Here is a 16,211-nt window from a genome sequence, read left to right as displayed (position 1 = left end):
ATGAAATCAGTTACTTTTGTCAAATACGTGCGTTGAGTGTTATATGGAAAATAAAATTGAATCGCTATCTACACATTTGTCCCATCTCTCGGGCGATTTGTGGGCACCACGCCAAAAAAATGCCTTCTCTTTCAAGGCAAACCACTCATCAAGCCATTGTCGGACGTATTCGTAAGAATCGAAGTGTTGCTCAGCGAGCGCGGGGCCCATCATCGAAAACAGGTGGTAGGCGGAAGGGGCCAGGTTCGGTGAATAAGTGGCATGGGGTAGCACCTGCCAGTTGAGTGCCTCCAAGTAGTTTCGGACCATTTTTGACATGTGCGATGGAGCGTTGTCGTGGAGGAAAATTAGCTTGTCATGTCTTTGCTGATAATCCGGCCTATTTTCACGCAGAGCACGGTGCAATTGGATCAGTTGTTGGTGCTAGCGGTTGGCATTGACAGTTTCACCAAGTTTCAACAGCTCATAGTAGACGATACCCTGCTGATCCCACCAAACGCACAGCATTGTCTTTCGTCCGAAGCGATTTGGTTTTGCGGAAGATTTTGATGTTGGGTCGGGATCAACCCACGATTTCTTGCGTTTACGATTCTCGAAAAATATCCACTTTTCATCGCCAGTGACAATCCGATGCAGGAACGACTTTCTTTTTTGTTTGGTGAGCAAGATTTCCGCATGCATTTTGGTGTTGCTCCATCGGCCTATCGGTGAATTCATGCGACACCCATTTCCCGATCTTATGAACCTTTCTCATGGCACGCAGGAGCACGGAAATGCCTGGTTGAGTAACATTCAATTGCTCGGCAAGCATTTTTTGCGATTGGGTATCGTCCTCGTCCAAAAGAGCTTGCAATTTGTGGTTCTCCACCTTCCTGGGCCGATTTTCACGCTTCTTGTCGCTCAGGTCAAAATTGTCGTCTTTGAACCGAAGAAACCAATCTATGCATGTTGTTTCCGATAAAGCACTGTCGCTTTAGGCCTCCACAAGCATTCGATGCGATTCGGCTGCCGATTTCTTCAAATTGAAGCAAAAAGCAGAGCTTCCCGCATATGCTCTTTTTCTGTCAAAAAACTAGATGCGATTACCAAAGGAAAAAATGTAGTTGTATGAAATTGCTGATGATGTGCACTGATTATTGTTGACAGATGTCAAACTCATACAAAAGAAAAGTATGGCGTGTCAGTAGTAACTTAATATGCTCACTAACGCAATCTATGAGCAAACAGCGAATTTAAGCTTATATACCTGCTACATTCAAATTCGCTTTCTCATAAACCGTACTTTTAAGTAACTGGCTCATAAACTACAGATCGCATGATAAAAATAAATAAAATCGGTAGGATTAAAAAAGAATACCGCTCATTTGTACGAAAATAGTAACATTCCATCATTCGTCAGAGAAAGCAATGAAATCAATTACTTTTCCTAAATACGTTAATTGATTCCTTTGACTGCAAAAAGGTAAAGTCAATTCAGTTTGTTTGTACCATAATTAAGATAATAACTATTAATTTCACATATGTACTCAAATCAATGACACATACAAAATACTAAATCTAAATAAAATAGATGAGTGGTACTGTAACGAGTCAGATGAGGAATGTGCGCCCTGTACTGTGACCATGAATTCTACCCAACTCGAGCATGCGCGACAGTGCTTGGGAGAAAGTATGGAGGCCTTCAGGCGAATTTACATGGTGCCGGTAACTCGTACGAGTCACTAGCACCGAGTGCAAGAAGCGAATGCTTTAGAAGATAGTAGTGTTTGCCCAGCCTTCTGGTACTTGCATAACAGTAAGTAGAAAAGCATGTGCTATAATCCAAAAATGTCGAAGGGGCGACGGAATTTTAAACATTTTATGAACAAAATGATTAAACAGTAATTGAACGTGTAGGGTGAAGAGCTATACTCTATTCTCTATTCTTGTTCTGTTGTAGTTTCGAATCCAGACGCATTCTTCCCCTCGATACAATTCAACAAATGTCAACGTGGGGTCTTCTGTTCATCTTTGGGCCATTTCAACACAAAATTGTTTTAATTTGCTTTTGCAACTTGTACGCAGCCCTCGAAAATGTGTCTACAGGTGTCTGGTATACAAGACAGTAGAGTGAAACATGTGGTGGGAGTTACAACTCGCGCCAAGAAATAGGATTACTTTCTATTCACTCAACTCGCACTGGAACTTAGGCGAGTACTCCACTCCACTATTGGAGTAGCAGTTTACCCAAGAAGAGTAATACTGAGTTTTAGTGATTTCTATGAGTTACTGGCACCGTATAGATTCGCTTTTAGGAGAAGGAACCTCGGACCGCAAGCGCGGAGACCGCGGACACCACTTCGATTTTGGATTTCTAATCATGAAGCACCGTGATTTATACTTGTACTCTGGATTCTGATTGAAAGACAACGAGTTTCAGTATTCGATTTAATACCTCGGAGTACGGAGCAATGCGCCTCAATACTCGGGGTTGGATTTGAAATACTGGAACAGGACGAATGCTCCTGAGTGCTTACTTTCAGAACCTTAATTCCAACGGGTTGGCACAGCCACCATCCCGCCTCCTTATCACTCCTTTCCTTCAACATAATTTCCTAACCATCTCCTTTCGTATTTTGTCATTGCGATAAAAGCGCGAATACCTCTGAACCTCATATCGGTCCTAAACCAGTCAATATCCGCGACTGGATAATCTAGGATAGGTTTTACTAACCCCTGTAGAGCAAGGCTCCAGGAAGAACTTTAGTTTTGCGGCAAGACTTAGTCCGCGGGCTTATGGTTAGAAATAGTTCGGTAAAAACGAATACCAATTCAGATTCAGACTGATCAGCTGTTCTTATCATATTTAGGATTTTCTCCAATCGAGTTTCAAAAAGAGAACACGTTCTCACCTACATTAACAATTGTTAGTCCCTTAGCTCAGAAACATATCTCCGACGCGAATTAGAGGACGAGAGGGATAAAAGCTTAGGCTCGGCATTAGGCAGTAACGTCCTTCCACAATTAATTTATCCAAAGTTTAAGCCAATCAACCACTATCTACGAACCCAATCCTTTCGATTCCATGATGACTAAATAGAAGGCACCGTTAATGGAATAAGCCGTTCCACTTGAGAGTCATTTTTCATGCTTCCTTTTCTTCTCACTCGTGCTATAAGTCACGGAAACGCCTTTAATCTAATTAGAATTGCACCTAATTGAATAAAAGAGACCTAAAATTGCAGAATATTCTGAGAATATTAAATAGCAAAATTCATACGAAATGGTCCGACGCCGAGACATCTCATCGCAGAAAAACTCGCTTGAACCGGTATTCGGTCGATAGGCCACCCGAAAGTCACAATATTGACGCGCTACAGCTGTTCGATTGCGTAACGTTCTCCATACCCTCTCGCCAATTTAGAAAATCCTTCTAAATTAAATTAAATTCAGTTCTCAGAAATCGTGAGGGTCAAACCCACGAAGCATTCATCCCGTTGCAGAAGCACGGAATAAATCCAGACCACCACAGTACTTATCCTTTCACGAAAGTAATAAAACCGGTTCCTTTTATGACATATGTATACCGCTTCTTAAATGAAAAAATAAAATACAAATTAAAAATGAGAAAGTTTTTGCGAGCCCAACTGCGCTGGAATTGTCGATAATTTTTCTGCAAGCATTTATTGCGAAATTGCAGGTAAACGTGTAGTGAGACTCGCCAAAACGGTTTCATTTAAAATTTTTTTAAATTTTTGCGTTAAAGAAGCGGTACACATACATGCGATAAAAGGATTTATTACTCTTGTGGGGGGACAAGTACGTACCACCCATCCATTTTATTTAGATTTGGTACATTGTATGTGATATTGATTTGATTACGTTTGTGAAATTAATTGTTATTATTTTAATTATGGTAGAAATAAACTGAATTGACTATCATTTTGCGGTCATAAAAATTAATTAACGTATTTGGGAAAAGTAATTGATTTCATTGCTTTCTCTAATGAATGATGGAATGATATCAATTTCATGTAAATTAGCGGCATTCTTTTTTAATTGCAACGATTTTATTTATTTTTGTCATACGATATTTAGTTCATGAGCCAGTTTCTTAAGAGTAGGTTTTATGTGAATGAATTTGAACGTAGGTATATTTGGCATCAGGTTTTTTAACACCAAAGGTGTTGATCTTTTATGTGATTAAGGTAAAGTGAAACCTCCATCAAATTAGTCGATTCGAATAAGCCTTTTTTTAAGGCTATAGGACCTAACTGTCTGAACCTTTGACATATGACTCGTGATCACTTAAGAATTGTCCTGGCACTTTCAAAATTTGGATGTTCGAACAAAATTATTTTTACTTAGCCTAGACCGGAGCCAAAATGGCATTGAGCTTTCATATTTCGGTCGATATACAATTATTGAAGGCTCTAATATGAAAAATAAAAGTGACAGGACAATTGTATAACGATTTAAAATATTCCAGTAAGCTAGAAACTCTCATTTGAACGGAATAAAGGCAGAAAAAGTGTCCTATGTGCTTCAATGTTGAACCGAAGGTAATACGAGATCTCGGAGAGAAAATTTGGTTGACGCTAAAATGACAGATGGCGTAGGGTGGCACTCTATGGGGTCGCTTCGCCACCGCTTCCAGCGATGCCCGTACCGCGGCGTTGCGATCACTGAAAAAGGCTGCTCCTCCGCCAACTTTCGGGCCTCCCGCGAGGAGCGCTTAAGGCGCTAGTTAATAAATAACTAGTAACTAGGGACTTCTTCTTTAACAAAGACTGAACCGGAAGTTGGCATCTGCGAGAAATTGAGTACGCGTGTATCTCGTAGTAAAATAAAACGCTGTATTCGTTGTTAACCCGAGTATTCGCTATCCCTACCAGACACGAACATATGGCATAAATTCACCATTAAGATGACGCAATATCCCATATCTACAGTCAATTGTGACAAACAATGAACAAAAATCGTGAATCCAGGGGATTTATGTAGTTTTACTTCGATTTCTTTATAACTATTGTACGGAAACGACATATGGAGCATGTTATTTAGTACGATAACTAGTATAATTCGAAAAAGCTGTAAATACAAATACGAACGTCGGTTACGTAGGTATTTAGAAGCATCCTTTTTAACGGTGTCGATCAAATTTCTCGACGTGTTTCATTTCATCTTAACAGAAATCATTTGATCAATAATATCACCCGAAGTTTGCAGGAGAATCAAAAAAGTTCATCCTGAATGCGCCAGGTGATTATGTAAAAAAGTGTAATAATGTAAAAACCATCGATGTTGTACAATATAAAGTATTCAAATATTAATAATGTTCTAATTAGTGCAATGTCGAATGTATAGCCTCCACAGGATTGTACCACCTTATCTGAAGTTGCGGAACCACATATGAAGTGTTGGCCTTAGATAGTTCTTAACATTTAGAAAGGTCAATAAAAAATATTTAAGTTAGGAATACTTAAAATCTGAAAAGTATTGTTTTGTTAGTATCCGCTTTTTGAGTTCCATCAATTTTTTCTGTGTTGGAATAATAATGCTTTTAAAACTAAGTTCTTTTGATCATAAAGTAATGTTTATAAACAGTACATCTCGCATACTTGCGTCAAGAAATAATGGTAGGTCAATCCTGACTTTGTGGACGTTAGATCGGTAGTTTGACCCACGGTGTACTGGCTCGACGAAACACGAGTTCATAAGTCATCCTCGAGGTTTGCCGAGCAAGATATGCAAACACAGTGACGTATTGATCACTCCCAAGTTCAAATTATCATAATTACCGGCTGTTTTCCTAAACGTTAGGTACTATATTTAAGACAGACCGTGGCGTCTTATAACTTTGATAATAATAATCAAACAGCGCTAAATCAATTAGGAAAATACTCACGATGCTGAACTCGGATAAATTACTTTTGCTGCTTGCGATACTCGGTGCACGGTTGTCCTCGATGTCGCCTTCGACGCTGTCCACACTACCATGACGTGTGGTACTTGCCGTTTCTTTTAAAAAATGTTCAAGGTAGGACATTTGAGAAGTAGGACGTTCTAAAACTGAAATGAAAGGAAAACCAATGCACATTAGTTATATACTTGCTGGTGATCGGTTGCTAAGCAAATTGTCACTCAAACACGGAGCTTCCTACGTTACTAATATTTTATTAATAATTTAATTTGCGATTATTTGCATTTCACACTGTTATTCTTGGGGAGGCTTCACTTACAAACGATTCCGATGGTTTTTTGAAAAGGTTCTTTAATTTCTTAAGTTTACTTCATGCTTTCGGCATCAGTGTTTTTTTTATTGAAACGAAGTATGAACATTTGTACATTTAAGAATATTAAACGTCGTATGAACTTAAAATGTTCATCGTTCTGTTTATTCATCACATTACATCTTCATATAACAAATCATGTTTTTCAACTGCCCATTTCCGATATTTTTCGTTTTGATATATGTGATAGTACATAGATAACAAGAGACGTGTTTTTTTGTAGCTGTTTAAATTAAGTTCAAGGAATCGAAATCGCATTTGAAAGTTGAGTTAAAAAATAATTTTTTTTATTTCGAGAAATTAGTATTTGTAGTTTTAAATGAAATTCAGCTTAAATTCTGCATAAGACGAGGATGCACTTAACCGATGATGTCATAATTTTTTACCCCTTGTGAAATGAAGATTTCAAATATAGTGGCATTTTGTATTGTGAACACGTGACAATTTATATATTATAACAATACAAACATCTTATTTTTGTATTTTCTTCGATTGCGAATTCTACTGTATTTTCAAGTTCTCTCAGTCTCCTATCTAAAAATCCGTTCTTGTACCATATATGTTGAAACACATCATTGTATCTCAGCCGAACAAGTTGATTGTAAACCAATGCTTGTAATTTAATAATATTATTTCGCAACTGGAGCATAATATAATCCTGTAACACTACATCATCAGAGAAATATCTTACATAGTTCTTCTAAACTCGAGATAAAAAAATATTTAGCAGCTGAATTTTTGAAGTTATACTTTTCGGTTTCGTCTCTGGGTTTCTGTTCGTGCACTAAATAGCCCTATAATAGGGGTATGTTAACGTCACTATTGTCAAGCAACACTACACTTTTGGTCAATTTCTGTAATTCGGAATGGTTCTATTATACCAGTCTATTCCTTTAAGGTGAAGTGAAACACCCTTCAAATCAGTCGATTTGAATACAACACTTTTTTTTAAGGGTATTGGACCAAACTGTCCGAAACTTTGACACATGACTCATGATCATCTAAGAATTGTCCTGACACATTGAAAATTTGGATTTTTCAAAAAAATTTTTTAACTCAGCCCAGACCAAAACCAAAATGGCGTCGAGCTCTCATATTTCGATCGATATACTATTATCGAAGGCTCTGATATGAGAATCGAAAGGGTCAAGACAATTTTACGGCAATTTAGAACACTCTGGTAATCGATAAACTCGCATTTGAACGGGATAAAGGTAAAAAAAGTGTTGTATGCGCTTCTATGCCAAAACGATGGTAATACGAGGTCTCGGAGTGAAGATTTAATTGACCTGGAAATCACAGATAGCGCAGGGGGTCCCTCTGCAGTCAATTAGGACCCCAGAAAGCATGAATCCAGAGGATTTCTGGAATTTTACTTCGATTTCTTGATATATATTGTACGAAAACGACAGGTGGAGTATGCCATTTGGTACAATACCCAATATAATTCGACACAGCTGTCGATATAAAAACGAACGTCGACAGCGTAGGCATTTAGAAAAATCTTCTTTATCGACGTCGACCAAGTTCCTCGACGTGTTTCACTTCACCTTAAGAGTTGTCGATCCACTTGATAAGGATGCATTTGTATGCGACTGCAGTTTGCTTCTTCATAATATTTTATAAAGAAATTACATAAATTCGTTCTTAAGATAAAATAAAACCCGCCTCGAATCGGTTGATTCGAACAAGACACCTTTTTCGAAGGGTATTTAACTGAAGTAGCTGAAATTTTAGCATATGGCATGTGAACACCTGAAATATCACGATGTTTTCAAGATTCAGATTTTGGAAAAAATTGTTTTTGACTTGTCTAGGCTAAAAACAAAATGGACGCCGCACTCTCGCGCTTCGATCAATATACAATTGTTAAAAGTTCCGATGTGAGAAACATCTGTGCAACAATTTAGGATACTTTAATAGTCGGGAAACGTGCATTTGAATGTAATTAGGAGGTGGACACTACCACGTTAGTAAAGTTTGGCCTCCAATGTGAGAAACAAATGTCCTAGGACCACTTTACAACAATTTAGGATACTCTGGTAATCGAGAAACGCGCGTTTGGACATGATCAGGGAGTGGACACTACCGTATTAGTAGAAGTTGGTCCCTTAGCGTAGTTTGCTACCTACGTTTTTTCCTGGAAATTGAGTCGAATGAGAATTAAAAATGGACGGTGTGCGTATGCGCATTGCTTATATGTACGCATTTTGTACATCATATGCGACTATTATAGTCGTATGATTGCGACGCCGATTCAAGTCATCATGACTGTCGTCGTGATGCATTTCAAAATGTGTCAGAACGTTGAGAGACATTTTTGACTTCGATTTTTGTACTGTTCTGCTCTCAACTAACTTTCAACGCCTTGTAACACTTTAGTATGTATCACAGAGAGAAATAGTCTTGACGGATTTGGTCGGCGTCGCGTCGTCACTACCCATCAACATCTGAGGTGATTTTTATTTGGTAAAATATCCGAGAAAAGGTATAGGGTTGCGCTAAGAAGTTTAGGCCGCAAATGATTCCTTAAGGGTGTTCGATACCTGAATGTAATAAAGGCAAAAGAAGTGTTTTATGAGCATCCATACTAACATGGTGGTAATGTGTAGTCCATGAGGTGTCAGAGAGAAAATTTAGTTTGAACTAAATCCGACAGATGTCGAAGGGTGTCGAATAGAAGAAGCCAACGAATACTAGACTCATATGGTACATTGAGCCGACATTCTAGGTAATAGAGTCGAATTCCATTTATTGGATTACCTCAGTTTTCGCCTACACTTTCGTACTTTTTCCCTAAGTACCAGCGGGCTGATACTCTAATGCGAAATGTCTTTTACAATATTTTTACCGCCACCTACGCTAAGAAATGAAAGTAGTTGAACTTAAATTTGGCATGGACGACGCGCAGACGCACTGACAGTTAACTCTGCACGACACCATATCATGTGATAACTTGCCAGATCTCATAAAAAATTGCTAAATATAGCCGAATCGACCTAAGTGTTGGAAGAATCGGACGAGTTAGATGTTTATTTGGTGTGTACAGAATGGAACAACTTGTTATTTTTTACAATTATTCTTTGAACTGAGAGTTCAATATGTGTTAGGACTGAAGGAGATCGACCTAAACGAAAACAGGATAAAGTACTCTATCTTGCAATAATAAGGAAAAATAAGCACGTATTTGCAACATTCGACTGCATTTTTTCTTTACAGACGGCTATTAATATACAATTCAATATTAAATTTCTAATTCTGCAGGCTCTCATATTTCGATCGACATACAATTATTGAAGGCTCTAATATGAAAAACAAAAGTGACAGGACAATTGTATAACGATTTAGAACACTCTAGTAATCGCGAAACCCACATTTGAACGGAATAAAGGCAGTTAAAGTGTCTTATGCGCTTCTATGTTAGCCGAAGGTATCACGAGATCTCAGAGAGGAAATGTAGCTAACACTAAAATCACAGATGGTGCAAGGTAGCACTCTGCGGTCAATTAGAGCATCAAAAACCATGCACTCAGGAGATTTCTGAAATTTCACTTCGATTTCTTCATAATTATTGTATGGCAACGACATATGAAGTCTGCCATTTAATATAATACTAAATATAATTGGACACAGCTATCGATATAATAGGAACGTCGGCAACGTAGGTATTTAGAAGAATCTTTTTTACCGACGTGAATTAAATTTCTCAAAGTGTTTTATTTCACCTTAAGGTGATATAAAAGTGTCATATATAAATACCAAAAAGTCAAAATATTTACATGACTTTTCTCCAAATTGAGTACACCGAATTATCTGAAACTTTAACAAGTGATTATGGAGGCTCTAAGGAAGAACGCGCTGCTTGTGCAATTTCATTTTTTGAAAAAAATGTTGTATTTATCTCGGACAAGAACCAAGAAAAGATATTTTTTCTTTGAAACATGGAATTTCACCGGCAGTGCGTTCTTTCTTGGAACCTCCATAATCACTTGTTAAAGTTTCAGATAATTTGGTAAACCCAGTCTGGAGAAAAGATTTATAAATATTTTGACTTTTTGGTACATATATATCACACTTTCATATCACCTTAAGGTGAAGTAAAACACGTCGAAAAATTTGATCCACGTCGGTAAAAAAGATTCTTCTAAATACCTACGTGGCCGATGTTCCTATTATATCGACAGCTGTGTCGAATTATATTCAGTATTGTATTAAATGGCATACTTCATATGTCGTTGCCGTACAATAATTATGAAGAAATAGAAGTGAAATTTCAGAAATCTCCTGAGTTCATAGTTTTTGGTGCCCTAATTCACTGCAGAGTGCTACCTTGCACCATCTGTGATTTTAGTGTTAACTACATTTCCACTCTGAGATCTCGTGATACCTTCGGTTAGCATAGAAGTTGTTCAAAAATGGAAGTGTTAAGCGCCTATTTCATCGTTTCGCATATATGAACGTAATCTTTCCAGACCAAATCTGAACTCCTGTCTCCAACGTTATTAGATGTTACGTCAGCTGAGTGGGACAGTGAAACAATGATTAGAGATTAGCGGTGTGACATCTCTCCCTCCCTCCCTTCCTTCCTGCTGAGGTTTCACACGTATTAACCTAAGAAACATTATGGGGACCGAATCTGGCACCATGTTTTTACTACCTGGTGTTACGTGCGAGTCGGGCACGACACCGACCCTCTCCACGACTTAATGAGCTCTCGGCCCATGGCCCGTGGAAAGCGCGTCGAACCGACTATGTCGGATCTAGGCCATCCAAGGATCCATGACCCAATCGGACGGATTGGGCGACTTGCCTCGATTGGTCAGATCTCCTGCGCGGACCTTATCGGCCGATAACGTCACCGCATCTCGAATGCATAAAGTCTGGTCTCTTTTTACCGGCCGTCAACCGACTTTCAGGTACCGACGTGTTCACCCTAGAAGCCCTAACCTCTCCTGTCAGTCGGCGCCCCCGAGGTTCATGGGTCGCAATGGGTTACCGGTGACAGCCGAAAGATCAAATGTGTGGCTAGCGATCCATCGCCATTTTTCCTGCTATCGAATCGATTCCGCTAAGTGTCCTTTGAGGTTAAGCCTCGGCACCACCCGTTTCGGCCTCACCGGGCAACCTTCATATTCATATTGCTTACCTTTATCGAGTTATTACTAATTTTCTCGCATGGGTTTCCCCCAAATGCCTCTTAGGTTATCGAATGTAAGATCCCAAAAGGAAGAAAAATAGGAAGAGGGAGAGAAAGAGAGAGGAAAAGAGGGAGGGAGAGGAGGAGGGAGAGAGGGGGAGAGAGACGGAGAGAGAGGAAGACTTTTCACAACGTGAGGGGGCATCGAGTTCACCACGTTGCAGACTAGGAAGTTTAGAATGTGACATCATACAACTGTTATTTCGGCTATTCAAATTGTTATAAAATGAAAATTTTAAACTTCGAAGTTACAAACATTTTTGTCAGACTGATAGTATAATAAGGACTCGAACCTGAGATCAGGACTTTGAGTACACAGAAGTTTAACCCCTTAACTTGTGCGCTAGAGTTAATTCGACCGCGTTAAACAGGCCAAATTGTGCACACTCGAGATAATTCGAGCGGCGTTGTATTTTATGCTACTATAATTTTTCACACTCGAATATATTCGAGAATTTTATTTTTTTGCCAAGACAATGTTCCAGTGTTTTTTTTTACATGAAAAAATTGATTTTTTTGACCGGTATTTTTCGAAAAATCTGTGCGTTAAGGGGTTAAAATGGTTTGTTATTCCCGCCAAATTGAATTTAGTTCAGCCACATCAGTTTCTTAGCCTTGATGATGGTAGCATTACTGTATCATACGAATATTCGTATATTCATATATATATAACACCACCCATACATGACCACACCATATATATATCGGTTCTAATATGGACCGACCATATATATATGGTGACGTGGTGAAATTCCCACAGGTTACAAGGGCGACTTTAAAGCCGGAGTACGGATGGGTCCCCTTGGCAATCACTAGGTTAAGTGTTTTTTATTAGAAATTAATAAGGAAATTGGTGACGAGGAAGCATATAAGGAGGTGCCACGTGTCGGCACGCGAGCGCCGGCGTATAAAGGTCCCAAGGAGACACGCGAGGCATCTCGAAATTTGGAGAGCCTGCTGCCCTTGGCCGGCGGCCGACCTAATTATTCGGCCTAGTAATGCACTTCGGCGAGGCAAGAGGGCAGGTCGACTCCCGATCCTAGGTTCGGCGGGACTCGCTAAGAGGACATCGAGGCGGGAGCGGAAGTTCGCCCGACGGAACCGGCATTGCCAAGGGGACTCGCATATCGTAAGGGCCTTCCCTAATCAGCAACGCTTAACCGAGGAGGACCGTCCCGTATCAAGAGGCCTCGCCCCGTACCGACAAGCGCCGTACTGGCGAGTGCCGCATCGAGAGGCACCGTTCCGTTCCGAGAGGAGTGTTGCCGCCTGAGTTAGGGAGCCAGCTGCGTCGCCGTCCCGAGGAGAGAGGTCTCGTCCCGTACCGAAGTACGATCGGTGAGCCTGAATTTGCCCAGGAGGCCTCCTAAGTCGCGTCCTTCCCGTCACGTTTATATTTCGTCGTGAGCCAATCGCCAGTTACCGATTACTAGTAGCCCGTTACCAGCGTAAAATTTAAACGTGCTACTTTCAGTGACAATTGTAATTCCGACGCGTGTAACTTAGGGCTCTCCGCCACTGTTCCCGCGATTTTCGCCCTTGCATCGCGGCCGGGCCTGGACGTGTCGGCGTCCGTGCACCTCCCATTTGTCTAAAATTAAAACGCCTTCCCGAGCGTGGAAAGTTCCGACGCCATTCGGAGGGTGCCGGTCTCCCGTGTTCCCGTAAGCTCGGCCAGTACGGTGACCACGTGGTGGTCCGGCGTTGGACCGACATTATTTGCGCCGAGAGGCACCTTCCGGTCCGCGTGGGCCTAGGTCCAATTCCGTAGGCCGCGTACCGAATGAAATTTCGTAGCTTGTTCGGAAGAGACCCTCGTCCGCCTTTTCTACCGAACCCCGATCTCGCAAAGTAATCGGGAAATTCCGTGGCTGCATGCGCGCAGGTCGCGGTGGGCGAGGATAGCGGTGCCGACCGCGAGCCGGCGTCATTTCGATTGCGCAACTTCCGGGCGCCGGGCCTTTATCGAGGCACCGAGGGGGTCCAAAAAGTCTTCCGGACTGGGCGTTGTATAGGTCCATCATAGGTCCCCCTACCGAGGGGGATACCTCTTTCACCGCGACTCATTGTTCGTTTGCGCGACTTATTGTGTCCCGTCAAGCGTTCATCCCGTTCGCTGGGCGTGCCTTTTTTCAATAGTGAATTTTATTTTTGTTATCGCGGCGCGAACTTTGTAAATCGGCCCGGAATAAATTCCATCCCGTCGGGATACCTTATCGCCATAGCGCCGGTTGTCGTTTCTTATTTTTACTCCCAATTTGACCAGCGGGTCCCGAAGGGACACCTTCGCACCCGGCGCGTACCGCGTCGAACCCCCCAACTCTGCCGTGCAGCGAAGGGCCCCAGGTTCTCGCGGGGCTGAGTGGGCGGTCGGCTACGCTCCGGCGGCCCCGGATCAGCAGGCTGGGTCGTCGTGCTCCACGCTACCGGGTCCCGACAGTCCGAGGTGTGCTCTCGCGAACCTGGCGCACCGAAAAATAAATCGGACTTGTCGGAAGGGCCGAATACCGGGCTCGACCCCTTGTCCGTAATGGATGCCGGGCGTAGGACGATTTGACAGTCGGGGAGGTGAACCCCGTTGCAATATATATAGTGACGAGAATATTCAGATCCGTGCAAAAAACGTCTCGATCAGTGTCGAACATTTCTCTGTTTACGTTTCGAGGGCCAGCAGTGCTGACCGTTGGCATTCCCTGCGTCCCCTCGGACCTCTTCTCTTCAAGTAAGGTCCGAGTTCTTTAAAACTGGGGTGGAGAGGGACGCGGAGAGAGCCAACCGTCGTCCAGTATTCATCGTCCCTGCCCGCTCGGGATAATGTTCTCAAAGTTCGATACCTAATCGCGACACCAGACGCGAGTGACCGGCATTGCTTCCCGCGAGTGGGTATACCGTTGACCACGAGTTTTCGTCGCACCTCGACGGACCATTCAAGGGATCTTTACTTTAACCCGAAGTAAGTCGTCTATCTTTTTTTTCGACTTGTTATGTCGAGCCCGTCCCGATTTATTGGACCCAGACCCTCTATCTTGAGCGGAAAGTTAGCCGCGGCACGGAAAATCTCTTCCGATTCGCCGTTCTCGGACCGTGCGGTTCACGACATCGGTACACGAACCCCTCGACAATCCCTTGAGCGCTACCGAGTCACGTAATGCATAGTCGAATCAGAACCATCGATGTACGTGTTAATATTATATAGTAACTGTGATTTGGAATAAAAATTCAAGGTTCTCGTACAATCTTATCGGCGTGGTATTTATGAACATAATCCGTGTCAATATCCACAATTGCAGTCCTTCAAAGTACCAAAAGTCTTGAACCCAGTGGATTTCATGTACTTCACTATGATCTCTTTATAAATATACTGAAACAACACATGGAGTATGCCGTTCCTCACAATACTCAATGTAATATGACATAACTGTCAATATAAATTACATATCGATATTGTAGAAAGCTGTTTCAGCATCCCCATTTCTGGGGCCAGCGATTGACCTGCAGTGGCTTTGAAAAGTACCCTCCACCTCCCACGCGACCCATGAACCTGCAAAGGACGAGCACCAAAGAGCACCCTCTTACTGGTAATGGTCCTCATGTTCATACGTATCGTCATCATAACAAAAGTAATCAATGCGATTTGCAGTTTTCTTTTTTTTCACTGCTATCGCTACAATCGATACAAATAAATTACACAATGAAATAGCCATAGAACTGCATAATTGAAAATATTTTTACTCGTGTGGTTCTAAATTCGAATTAAAAAATGAAGAATATTTAAACCTTTGTTTACTTATTCTATAATTAACTGAGATACTCCCACCAATATTTTTTCAAGTCATCTTCCATAAGTAATGACTTAAATCACTAGATTTTTTTAAGAAGTTTTCAGTTTGGTGGAACATGGCTAAATAATATGTTGTGTACCAAGGAGGCGTACAAACTAAGAAGTGGGTCTTTGAACGCCCGTTGTGATCTTGCAATATGAACCGAAGACGAATATCGCAAGTACGCGGATTATAAAAGACCCTTGTCTCCATGGTATATACGATACTTTATGTAATAAAAGCATGGATTACGCGTCTGTTTGCGGAGTACAAATATGAGCACTTTTCCGTTCTAGGACGTTCTGAAGCTTATTTGTTATGCTCACCCTCCCCGTTTCTTTACATCCTCGGTCGCAGGAGGCCAGCTTTAAGTACCGAAGACAGTCACGAAAACACGTGTAAACCACGCTTTCGTTACATACATAATGGTGATATGAAAGGGTCATTCCACTCGTTCGCACTCACGCACGCACTTTAACACGTTCACAACAAAAAGAAATATATGATTATGGTTGTAGTCTAGGCTAAATAAAAAAAAAAAATGTTCGTGGAAAAATGAACTTACACGAGCACCGCGTTCTTCTTTAAGGCTTCCATAATCACGTGTTAATGTTTCAAATGATTCGGTGCAACCAGTTTGGAGAAAAGTTTTATAAACATTTTGACATTTTGATATATAAAATGACCCTTTCATATTACCTTAAACCTCAATTTATATAGCCATTTCTGTAGAACTATAACGGTCGATTTATTTGTAACGGTACATCGCCATCATTTTGGGTTAGGTGGCGCCCCGTGCGCGGCTGCTTACGTTCGAGTCACTTTGCGAGATGGTAGCCACTTGGAGGGATAGTCTTTGCGGCTAATACTTGGGTGGAAATGAGAAGACTGCGGTAACAAGTAAAAAGGAGTTTTATTCCG

The 16,211-nt window shown here is 41.2% G+C and overlaps 1 protein-coding gene across 1 annotated transcript in view; it reads right to left on the bottom strand.

The window, feature by feature from the left end:
- LOC105695921 (serine/threonine-protein kinase Genghis Khan) overlaps positions 1 to 16,211 on the bottom strand; it is a 111,619-nt gene that overhangs the window by 78,503 nt on the left and 16,905 nt on the right. The window contains exon 2 of the mRNA XM_023432243.1: positions 5,888 to 6,051. Coding sequence (XP_023288011.1) covers positions 5,888 to 6,028 — 141 coding nt within the window. The 5' untranslated portion in view covers positions 6,029 to 6,051. The remainder of the gene's footprint in view (positions 1 to 5,887; positions 6,052 to 16,211) is intronic.

This window comes from Orussus abietinus, unplaced genomic scaffold (genome assembly GCF_000612105.2).
Source record: "Orussus abietinus isolate OABI.00-Male unplaced genomic scaffold, Oabi_2.0 scaffold249, whole genome shotgun sequence".
In the NCBI taxonomy this organism is placed as follows: Eukaryota; Metazoa; Arthropoda; class Insecta; order Hymenoptera; family Orussidae; genus Orussus; species Orussus abietinus.
This window is presented reverse-complemented; position numbering and strand designations above follow the sequence as displayed.